Consider the following 12,476-nt stretch of genomic DNA (forward strand, 5'->3'; position numbering starts at 1 on the left):
GAGAAAAGAGCATTCTGTTTCGAGGAAACTACAGGGACAAATGACTTTGTACCATTGATTTCTCTCTTCCTTTCAACATGAGACTATTTTCCTTTCTGTTGAGTTCACTCATGTTTTAACATTTCAATATTTTATTCAGGTTAAGAAGAAATCCTCAAATAATTCTTTGATAGCCTTGGCAAAAGGCAGGTTTTTTAATTTTTATTTTTTAAAACAAAATTTAGAAGCCAAATAAGAAAAGACATAACATTTCTAGAAAGCCAAACCAACATAAGCAGAGTAGAAATAAAAATGACAAGCTGGATATAAAGTAACTTACCATTTTCATTTCTCTTCTCCTCACCCTATGCTTTATCTGGCTGATTATATCCCCCGCCCCACCACCACTCAGCTCAAGAGTTAATTCCCTTTGAAACTTTCTCCGACGCCCACTAAGGGCATCCCTCTTTGAAGCTCCTACATTTCTGAGCATCTCTATCGCTGTCCTTACCACATTTTGGGGGAAATTAATTGTAAACTGGTTTTGTGTGTGTTAATTTTATTCTTCCCAATCAGTTTGTAAACTTCAAAGGCAAGATTTTGATGTGAATGACATGAGATGACGTAGGTGATTTTCTTAGCATCTTTCCAGTCTTCCCTGGGTCTGCTACTTTCTGACTGAGTGAATTTGTGTACATTACTTAAACTCTCTGGATCCCCATTTCATCTTTTGTACAGGATGATAACATTAATGCCAATTTTACAACATTGCTCTGAGAAGTAAATGAGTTCACGCATGTGAGATATATGATTATAACTTGAATGTTTCTTTCATTCCATACTGCATCTAACTCAGTGCCAGGCACACGAAAGGTGTTACTTTAATAAATGTTTACGTAGGGAGTGGGTGAATCCTACAGAGACTATTTAATCAGAAGGAAGGCACCCTGGCTCTGGAGTAGGTGGGTGGCTGTCTGTGGAAACAGAAATCACATGAGACCCTTGCGGAAAGCAGACTTCCCAGGGACACTCAGAATGATAGCTTGGGGAAATCAACTTTCAGGGCTTCTGTTGGAGGCATCCCTAACCCACTTCCCTTGGTGTGCTATTTCACACAACAAAAGGGAAAACTCTGAGGACTCCTCCCTGAAGAGGATCTGACACACACAGAGCTAAACCCAGTCCTGTCAGTGTCAGCACTGATTTTCCAGGCATTCCATGTCCTCTACCCAGTTGGCATTTCTCTATCAATGTTGTCCAACAGAATTTTTCTCTCGTGATGAAAATATATACTATATGCTGCTTAATATAGTAGTCACTAGCTGCATGTAGCTATTGAGTACTAAACATGTGGCTAATCTGACTTAATAACTAATTTTTAAACTTTAGAACAAATTGAACAGTTCTATACAAACATGTTTGTTGATTTTTCAAATTATCATTTGATGAGAACCTTTATGTGCTACACACATTGGTATAGAGTATTTACTACACAGCATCCCGATTTTCCCACTCTAATCTGCTCTCTACACAACAATCAAAGCATCTGACCAGGTTCTTGACCTGCTTAGCCACCTGTCAATGGCTTTCTGTCACTTACAGGATCACGTACCCCATATATAAGTTCTCCAGACTCTGCCTGTAGGGCCAATAGCCGCGGCCATGCAGGTGCAGGGTCAAAGGCACCTACCACTCTTAGTCATCTCTGGTTCCCTATCTGCACATCTTCTCCCTCCTCTTTTCTGCACAAACTGGCTTCTCCTTCAGCTACCTGCCATCTTGGTTTCTTTTCTCCTCTCCTTCTTCCTCACAAACTCTTCTTGGGTGTGAAAACCCCTCCTCCAGCAACATTAGCATAACAATGGCCCTTCCCAAGCAGGAAGGTAATTAGCAGTTTCACCTGGGCAGTGGCCATTTTTAACAATAAAAGTGAGCAAACATAAAAATCACATTTTACAATCTCATTTGCCCAACACTGCCCTTACCTATTGATTTAGCTACTCCCGGCCCTGCTCTTTGCCTCATATATACTTTCCTTTAGTTTGCTCATACTTTTCCTGTTGTCTCAACCATCTTTTCTCCCTGTTCCCTTATTTTCTTTGCCCAGCTTACTCCTACTTGGCCTTGAAAATCAGATGCTCTCTCCTCCAGGAAGCTTTCCCTGAACATCCCTTTACCATCCCCATGCTATCCTCTATCAGAACACTGTTCATGCTGGGCTGTAATTACTGATTAAATCTCCTCCCTCCTGGAATGTGAGCTCCTAAAAACCATGAACAGTGTTATATTCACCTCTATCTCCAGCATCTGCACAGAGCTTGTCTCACAAGAGAAATCAAGGAATGTTTAGGGAAATTATTATAAAATATGTTGAGATCTGTATTTATTGGAATTATACTTGTCAAATCCTTTTTAATATATCATCCCATTTATGACTTAGAGCACTCTTGGTAGTAGGCAGGGCCTTTGTCTTAGTATGTTGGAAAAGGACACTGAGGCTCAATGACTAGAGTGATTTACCCAGCGTTGCAAAGCTATGAGGTCTGAGTTGAAATAGAGAACCTTGCTCTTGAAACTCCTTTTGTCCACCTTCCTGTATTTAATGAAGCTCCTTTGTCTTCCTCAGTGATTTTTCCCACATTAAAATTTCTACAGCTCTCAAAGCACTTACCAGTCACTAAGACTGATTTGGGAAACTTGTATATTTCTATCTTGATGGTTGTGTTGACATGGCTTGTGAATTTTTTTTTTTTGTATTTTTCTGAAGTGAGAAGTGGGGAGGCAGACAGACAGACTCCCACATGCACCTGAACGGGATCCACCCTGCAGGCCCACTTGAGGTTGATGCTCTGCCCATCAAGGCCCGTTGCTCTGCTGCAACCGGAGCCATTCTAGTGCCTGAGGCAGAGGCCATGGCGCCATCCTCTGTGCCCAGGCCAACTTTGTTCCAGTGAATCCTTGGCTGCAGGAGGGGAAGAAAGAGACAGAGAGGAAGGAGAGGGAGAAGGGTGGAGAAGCAGATGGGCGCTTCTCCTGTATGCTCTGGCTGGGAATCGAACCTGGGACTTCCACACACTGGGCCAACGCTCTACTACTGAGCCAACTAGCCAGGGCTTGGCTTGTGAATTTTAAACTGCTCAAATGTGAGGGCTATTTCTGATGAATATTTTCATATAACTTTCTGTAGAAGATTCTTGTGGTACCTACACATTATCCCTAATTTCAGTGCAGGTGAATGAACTGTTCTATGTGTGTTGTCAGCAACCCACTCCCAAAGCTTCCTGGTCTCAAGGCTTTTCCGCTCCAGCCTTTCTCACCAACTCTAGAAGGCTGCTTGGCCTTGGACACAGGTCACCAGAAAATGTGAAAGCTTTCAGACTGGGGATGAAGGTAACTCTCAGTCAATGGGGATGGAAATTAAGGTAAAGGACTTAGCTTCCTTGTTCTTGAGTGGGACTATGCTGAAGCACATTCTATAAGGTTCCTTAGAGGGTCTCCAGTAAGTTAAACCCAGTTGTCTAAAACAATCAGCTCAATAACACACACACACACATATATTTTTGGCTTTTCCCTCATCTGTCTTTCACTTTCTCCATGTACTGCTTCATTGTCTTACCTCCCAAACACATTACCAGCACTGAAGCCCCTTCCTCAGGCTCTGCTTTTGGGAAACCTAAATTAAGATACCACCTAACCACAGGAACTTCTTTAGAGATAGCACCTTTCTTTACGTGATTTGTGCTTTAGCCATACTGGACTTCTTGTACACTGCTCACAAAAATTGGGGGATTAGGAAACGTGCAAATACTCCAGTACTTTCACCCTTTGGTATAGTAGACTTTCAACAATGAAATAAAAGTTGGCTTTGCATCTCATTTGCATAATTGAGCAACTTTCTTTGATTTGTCATTTGCTTTTCTGATGTTCTTGTTTAATTAAAAAAATTAAATGCTTCTCTTTTTTATTGCTTCATATTCATTTTGAAATATCCCCTAATTTTTGTGAGCAGTATAGTTTCATAGCTGACACCCCCCCTCCCCCGCTCTGTTTGTTGGCTCATGCTGTTCCCTCTGCGTGGCACACTCTTCCCCTCCTTTGCCTGGCTGACAGCTACTCATTCTTTAAAACTCAGCTAGGATATCCACTCCTTTCATGTCTCCACTGATTACTCCCATCCCCCAATTTAGAGTTTCATCTCCATGATCTTGTATAACTTGGAATACTAGTTAGGCTCTATCAAAGCCCTTCTCTCTTCTACTTTCTCTGTGAGCCCCTTGAGCAGTGAGGGCCCACCTAGCAAGATACGTACTTGCTAAAAAATTAAATGCTTAGCAAACTGGTAGGAATGTGCAGTAGTGAACTTAGGAATCATTTTTCATTCCATGAACATTTCCTGAGCACTTGTGACAGCACTATGCTGTATTAAGGAGTATACAAAGATGAAGAGACCGACCAGGGCATCAGGGGAGATCACTGTCAAAAGATGAAAAGAGAAGTAACTAATGTATAAAACACCGTAAGTGTTAGGGCAGTGATGCACAGGGGACGTTGGGCTTTTGCGTGTTTTCGGTGGTGTGGGCACGGAATTACTAATTCTCAGGCATTTCAGTTGAAGACATGTTAACCAGCCTTAACACCAGGCCAGCGGCGGCGGAGCATGCTCAGTTGCCAGGACGCGGTGGCCCGGCTGCGGGAAGCAGCTCTGCGGAGCCCCAGCCCGAAAGCGCCTGGGCCCTGAGGGGCTCACGCCGAGGGGGCGGGGCCTCAGATGCTCGCTGCCTCCTCTCTTTCCCCGCCCGCCGCCCGCGTGCCGCCGCTCGTTGCCCTGACAACCGTCGCGCCGCGTCTCGGTGTGGCTAGCTCCAGTCGGCCCGCAGATCCTATCGCCGGTTCCCCACTGCCCCGCGATTTTCGCGTGGGCTCAGAGGCGGAGGGACAACCAAAAATGGCGGAGCGGAGCCAGACGGCGCCTGAGGCAGGTCTGTGGGGGCGGAATACCCGGGGAAGCGCTGAGGCAGCACTGCTGTCCTGGGCCCGAGGGGACAGGGGACTCGAGCATGGCCCTACTGCTAAGCAGGCAACCCTCTGTGTTTGTGCGGGCGGTGCGGCAACGACCTCGGGGTCAGAGGTCAAGGGAGGTGTATACCCCTCTGAGTGGCAGGCAGGGACCTCGGAGTCCCGGTGGTGCAGAGGTGTCCATGGGGGGTTGTGCACACCTCTGAGAGAACAGGGGCCCAGAAAGGGCTGGGACCCCAGGGAGGACTCAGGACTCCAGGCCTGAGGGGCACCCGTGATGGGGGCTGATTGCAGGAGTAGGCTGAGTTATGGAGGGGTATGACAGTCCTATGGGAATATGGGGGATCCGTGAAGGGGCATGGTGAGGGGCTTTGACTCTTGAGGAGGCAGGTGTATTTGAGAGGAGTGTTACTTCAATATTAGGCAGTGCCATGGAAGGGAGATACACACGGAGTATATAGTACTTTAAGGTCACAACAGAGCAAGTAGGCAAATGCTCATGTGGGTCCCTGAGAGGACAAGAGGCAGAGGGTACCCCAGAGCTCCAGTCCTTCAGAACTCTACCAAAGGAGGCTGGGTCCTGAGTGTAGATGGGCATGAGCAAGCTTGAGATCATTCACAATCAAAGGGATGCATGTCCACATATCTGCGGGTGGAAGACAGTCTTTAAGAAGAAGGAAGACTGACAGGAAGGGAGACCCAGGATCATATTCCTGAGGTGACACTGTTGTGGGCATGGCTGGGCTTGGAGAGATAGTGACCTAGGTGTCTTACAGAATCATAGAAGAGAGCAAAGGGTTTTTATAGTACTGTGTATGTGGGAAGGAGTTTGTCCCTAAAAGGGGCTGAAGAAGGAAGAACTGGAGCCTCGGAAAAAGTGGTGATCTCTCTGTGTGTAGAAAAGCGGTGGTTTGGGATATGTGTGGTGATGGGTGATGGAAATGGTATGTGTAATCTTGTATTTGTGTCCTGATTAGGTATTTTGGTTACAAGAGTAACCCACTTGAATGATCCAATCCTTGGGGGGTTGGGAGGGTGGTGGAGGATATGGTAAGACCATACAATGACTGGAACTGGAAACTGTGTGAAGCCATCAAGAATGGTTCAAGAGACTACAATCTCTCAAGACCTGTATGGTTTCTCTTTCTTTCATGGCAACTCTGTTTCTTCCAATAAGGAGTTCCCTTCCTCATTTCATGGTTTAAGCTCCCTCATAACTTGAACATGCTTATTCTTTTATTCATTCATCCACTAACAAATGTATATTGAATGCCAACTGTATGCCAGAAAACAAATTAGGCACTGGAAGCTCCATGCTTGTGATTATCTTATCTTGTACTTTCTTTCCTCCTTAATATATTTGAAGACTTACTGCCTTCAAATATATTAATCTACTGATTATTTTTATTGCTTATTGTCTGTCTTCTTCCACTAGAATGGAAGATCCATGAAAGGAAGGGTCTTTGTTGTGTTTACCAATCCCGCATGTCCAAGCTGTACTTGGTGTAGAGTAGGTTATTAATAAGCATTGTTAAATGGATAACTGAATGACCTGATACGGTCTAGAGGTTTAAGAAGTTTTCTCTGAAGAACTGATATTTTAGCTGAGAAATAATCATGATCGACTAAATGAGGAGAAGGGCAAAGAGTGGTCCAGGAGAGGAAAACCATGTGCAAAGACCCTCATATAGGAGGAAACATGGTGTGCTGTGTTTAAGAAACTAAAAGGAGACAAGTGTGGCTGCAGGTAGGGCAACTGGAGGAGAAAGAGGTAAGCTGAAGCAGATCTTGTAGAGTCTTACAAGCTATGATACAAATTTTGATTTAAAAATCTTAAGAATAATAAGTTAATGACAGCTTTTAAATGGGAGCATGACATAATTAGACTCATTAAAAAACAACAAAAAAGCAACTCTGGCTATAGTGTGGAGAGTACAGAAGATACAGACTTTTTCTTTCTCTCTAACAATATGACTATTAATAATAAAAAAGAAACTGTATAGTTAACTAAATATAGGGATATTAGTCTCAGGCTAGATGAGAACTGCATCAATTTTTCAGATTCTCCTTTTCCTGTCCAACTATCATCTCTATTTTGAGATATCCGAACAAGTAGAAAGATTGACAAGGCGGTTGAATGAACAAGAAAAGTCTGAGCTGGCCTAGAATTGATTACTAAAGCCATGGTGTGGATGAAATTACCTCAAGGGAGAGTAAAGAGTGTGGGGAGAAGACTGAATATAGTAACTGTGATATTTCAGTGCCTTCCAAAGAGACTGAGAAAATACAATCACAGAGATAAGAGGACAACCAAAAGAGTGTTTCAAGATAAGCAGCATACTCAAAAGATTGAATGCTGCCAAATGATTATGAAAAGGATGACTAGATTTAGCATCGTTGGTAACCTTGATGAGAGAGAATAGATCAAGATAGGAGTCAAACGTTTTAGCTTCTGAATCACTACTAACTGGCTCAATTTTTGTCTCTTAATTCAGATTCCTAAAGGAGAGAATGTGATTGACACACATCATCGTTTCCAATCAGATTATGACATAGATCACAAGCCAGAGTAGGATTGACTGACTTTGGAATAGATGTCTAGCTATTGCTAGCCTGGAGTCATCTGGTACAAAATATGTCTATTGGGTGATTTTTCATCTTAATAGCAACAGCTAACATTTATGGAGTGTTAATGTGCCAAACATTGTGTTAAGTGCTTTATATGTCTTAATCCGTGTTAGCATTGTAACTACTCTCTAAGGTACTTTCTCTATTCAATTACTATATGAATCCTGACCAGGCAGTGGCACAATGGATAAAGCCTCGGCCTGGGACACTGAGGACCCAGGTTAGAAACCCTGAGGTCGTCAGCTTGAATGTGGGACCACAGACACGATCCCATGTTTGCTGGCTTGAGCCCAAAGGTTGCTGGCTTGAGCCCAAGGTCACTGGCTTGAGCAAGGGGTCATTTGCTCAGCTGAAGCCCCCCCCCCCCGTCAAGGCACATATGAGAAGCAATCAATGAACAACTAAAGTGCTGCAACTACAACTTGATGCTTCTCACCTCTCTCCCTTTCTATCTGTCCCTGTCTGACCTCTTTCTCTTGCTAAAATAAAAAAAGAAAAAGAGAGAGAAAAAATTAATATGTGAAGAAATTTTGTCAGAGAATTTAAGCAACTTGCTTACGATCTGCATGCAAATAATTAGTGTAAGGTGGTAGTTTTTTGGCAATGTTAGCATTATCTAGATTTATTATTTGGCTTTCTGTTTGTATTGTGACATATAATATACTGAAGAAATAGCCATGATGAATATTCTTGCTCTACAGGAAATATTCTAGGCTAAGCATACATTAGCAAAGGCGAAGTGGAAGGAACTGGGGCTCAGATCCTTGTTTAAATTCTATTTCTGCAATTTACTAGATGAGGACTTTAGATTCAAATATTCTGATCAGTTTCTTCATCTGTAAAGTGGAAATATTTGTAGGATAGTTGTGAATAATAAAGATAATATATCTGAAGAACCCTAAAACTGATGTTTCCCTAGTTTTTCTGAAGCTTGAATATTAAATAATTCAAATGTATTACATACACTTTACATATAAATGCAAGCTTTAAACATACAGTAAATAAAAATTAGACATTCTTCATTTTTCTTCATTGATATAAGTGATTTGCTATCTGAAGAAAGGCAGACACCATGTTCTGGAGAATGTGGAATCATTGTCTGAACTGTGTTCATGGGACACGTCTTATATGAGGTAGATTTTGAGGAATTACTTGAAGGAATGAAAGGACACATGATGCTTTTTTGGTCAAGCATGCACATAGTTCTGCAAAAAGGTCAGCTTGGCAAAAGGAAGTTTCTTCTTTGAAATATTGTACTTGAGAATCAGGACATGAATGTCAGAATTTTTCTCCCTCTCCAACAATTTGACTATTAATAATAAAAAGAAACCTTATAGATAGCTAAATATAGGAATATTAGTGTCAAGCTAGATGAGAATGGCTTCAGTTTCTCAGATTCTTCCTCCTCCTGTCCTATCAAAAAAGCTTTTGTTTGAATTACCTGGTAAAATAATTTGTTCCCCTATATTGCCAAGTTTGTTACTTTTATGGAGCCCCATATAGCCCAGAAATTTTGGAATGGTGCCGTCTGTTAAAATGGTCTGTACTTCATCACTTTCTTTGTGAAATAAATGAGTTTGAAATGAGAAACTTTATGTATCTGACATCATTTATAGGCAGAATCTTGAAATTTTATAATGCCTTTATTATGAGAATAATGTTTTCTGTCTTTTGTTAGTAGTTGGGGTCTAGTTTTCGTATTTGTAAATTGGTGATAGTAACACGTAGTTTCCTGGTGAGAATTAGAAATAAGGTATGAAAAGTATATAGTCTTACACCCTCAAATAAACGGTACCTTAATTGGTGTATGTGTGTGTATGTGTGTGTGTCTGTGGGTGTGTATGTTCCTTTTCCCAAAGGCTTACTAGTAAAATTAGTGTTAAAAGAAGAGGAAATCCAGGCCTACAATCCCTTGTCTGCAAACTTGGGTGCAAATATATTTCGGAATTCAGATATTAAAAATTATAGATAGGTAATACATATGTATTGTTGATTTCCTATTATCCCCAATGGGATATGGGAGAGTACCCTGTTGTCAAACACATTAATATTGCATTCATACTATTTAAATAAAAATTATAAGTAACTTTATATCAATTTAGTTTAAGTTTTGCTGACAAATTAGTTTTGGCACCAAAATTATGAAAAGTATTACTGTTTTTAGAGACTTGGGGATTCTAGAATTGTGGAAAGGGGGAATGTGGATTTACATCACTGTATCTCTTTTTCCAAAATACTTTTAAAACTTCAAATTCTTTTTTGTCACCTTTATATCTTCTGTAACATCAGTGACCATAGCTTTATTAAAGATCCCAAAAGTATTGAGACAGACATGCCTTTGTTTCCTTGACACTCATGTACTTATTTCTTCTAAGGAGCTCTGTTCATTTCTGTATTTTTGAGCTCTATGAGTGGTGTATTTGGCTTCACTGTCAGTATCTTGGCTCAGTGTTACTTTAAATGAGAGATACTAGAAAACTATATGCGTTAAGGAGGTCAAAAGGCTGTCAGTATTTTATATACATAGTCTTATTGAAGTCATAGCTTTGTGAGCCATTAGAGCAGCACAGTCTTATCTGAGTTTCAGAATACTTCTATTAATTGTTAAATTTCAGTAGTGGAGTAAGTGTTAATTTTAGTATTGATTTAAGAGAAATTCTATTCTTAGCTGAATTTGATTTGTCTGATTATAAAAAATTATTGCAAGTGTGAAAACTTGCAATAATTCATTGATGCTATTCACCATATGGGCATATGATATTTTTACTATTTATTCTTCCCATTTAGTCAAAAGATTTTATAAAAGAGATTTCTGTTTTTTCAAACTCTAAAAGAAGATATTTTTATTTGTCATGTATTTTTGAGAGTTCTTGATTGTGAACATTTGAATCTCTAAATAGGCTTGCAAAATAATTGTCTTGCATGTCAACTGAATGAAAACAAATCAAGCATGCACAAATAGACTCCTAGATTTTTATATGGGATTCAAAACTTTTATATAGGATTGGAAATTCACAAATAAATACTTTCAACAAGGTTTTGAAAAAAATCTCTGAGTTTTGGTAGAAGGGGCTGGAAAAAACAGTCTGTCATCAATTATATATAGTTTGCTTGACCTTTTTCAGGAGTCTTAGAAGTCACTAATTTATTAGTTTCTGTGTCATGGCTTTGTAAAAGAAATCACTATGTTGTGGACTGTGTTATTCATTTTTAAAATTATTTATTCAAAAATATGTACTGAATACCTGCCATGTACCAGGCATTGTGCAAAACTCTGGAAATTTAGAGATGTATTAGACAAAATCTCTGCCTTTACAGAATACCCATTCTAATGATGGAGGAATAGAGTTAGAATATCATCCAGGCAATGATAGTTGTATAGAGAATTCTGAGCAAGGCCAGAGAATGGTTTCCTGACATCCTGAGGGTATTGATGGTGTCAGTAGTTGTTCAGTAAAGCTTTGTGGAGGAGGAACACACGAGTCTTGAATATTAAGAATGAATTAGTCCAGTGAAGGTGGTAAGCAGAGGAACTGGGAGTGGAGAGGATGAATGGAGGGCAGAGAGAGCTACATGTGCCCTGGAAAGCTGTGTGGGGAGAGAATAAAGCTTACTCAAGACATTGCTAGTATTGCACATCTAGCAACAGAGCTAAAGACTATATTACTCTACCCACTTGTGTTTTGAAACATTTCTGGGGTCATAGATCCCTTTGAATAAAAAGACAAATTCTTTCTCATGAAAATGCATGCTATGTGCAGTCACAAAATTTTGAAAATGTTTTCAAGAGATTATATTCATATTTAGAAACCTAGGTTAAGAAGTCCTCTACTTGTTAGTACTGAGGTTACATTTAAGAATCTGAAATCTTCAAAGTAGGAATACTTTGTTGGAAAGGGTTGATCTAATAGCATCTGTGCTAAAGCAGGTCCAAAGCAAATTGTGGCTCCTAAATTATTTGTTCATCAGTTTATTGTATACTCTTAGCTTCTTTATAGTTTATTATTATTATTTTTTTGCTTTCTTTCATTTGGCTTCACAATAGAACCTGAAGAAAGAATCTAAGGTTACACAGGTAGGTTAAAGACTGGAAGTGATTAGTGCAGGCTTATGTACCTAGAAAGCTGGTCTTTCTGATTCCAAAGCCCAGACTCTACATTCTTGCTCCCCTGTAGTAGAAAAGACAGGCATAGAATTATCACGTACAGTAAGGGAAGTATGAACTTAATCACTAGATTAAGTGACTTACCTAGGGTCACACAACTAGCAAGAAGAAGAGCCAGAACTGTCACCTAAATTTCCTGATTCCTTTCAATAAATAATAATGAATGCCCTAAAATGGAGAGAGATAATCGGGTAGTGTAGTAAGGACTTTTAAAAATAAAGTTAGTTATTTCAGTAAGCCAGTCTCTTGCCATTTGTAGAATACCTCCTTTTTTTTCAGGCTCTTTACATATATTTTGTTTAATTCTCACAAAATTCTTGCAAGGGGATATAATTATTGCACTTCAACACCTGAGACAATTGGGGATTAGAAAGATTAAGTGATGTACCTAAGGTTACACAACCAATAAGCACTAGAATTGGAAGTATAACCCAAGTCTATCTGGCTCTAAGTCTATAATGATAGGACTACTCCATTCTGCTTCCTAGTTTCATTTTCTAAATATAAAGTCTACTTAATGATAGGAGGGGATAGCACACAGTAGAACTTAAAATAACACCAATTTTCTTACTTAGAAGAAGAGGTAATACATACCTTAGTTTTCAGACACATGTATTACAAAGTGCTCATTTGTTTCTAATTGCTCTAATCATGGGGTTAATGAAGTTTCTCCTCTTAGACATCTCTA

At 40.1% G+C, this 12,476-nt stretch overlaps 1 protein-coding gene across 1 annotated transcript in view; it reads left to right on the forward strand.

Moving 5' to 3' along the window:
- Window positions 1–4,863: 4,863 nt before the first annotated feature.
- AGBL4 (AGBL carboxypeptidase 4) overlaps window positions 4,864–12,476 on the forward strand; it is a 1,318,466-nt gene continuing 1,310,853 nt past the window's right edge. The window contains exon 1 of the mRNA XM_066269248.1: window positions 4,864–4,958. Coding sequence (XP_066125345.1) covers window positions 4,925–4,958 — 34 coding nt within the window. The 5' untranslated portion in view covers window positions 4,864–4,924. The remainder of the gene's footprint in view (window positions 4,959–12,476) is intronic.

The sequence above is a fragment of the Saccopteryx bilineata genome, chromosome 3 (assembly GCF_036850765.1).
Source record: "Saccopteryx bilineata isolate mSacBil1 chromosome 3, mSacBil1_pri_phased_curated, whole genome shotgun sequence".
NCBI classification, from domain to species: Eukaryota; Metazoa; Chordata; class Mammalia; order Chiroptera; family Emballonuridae; genus Saccopteryx; species Saccopteryx bilineata.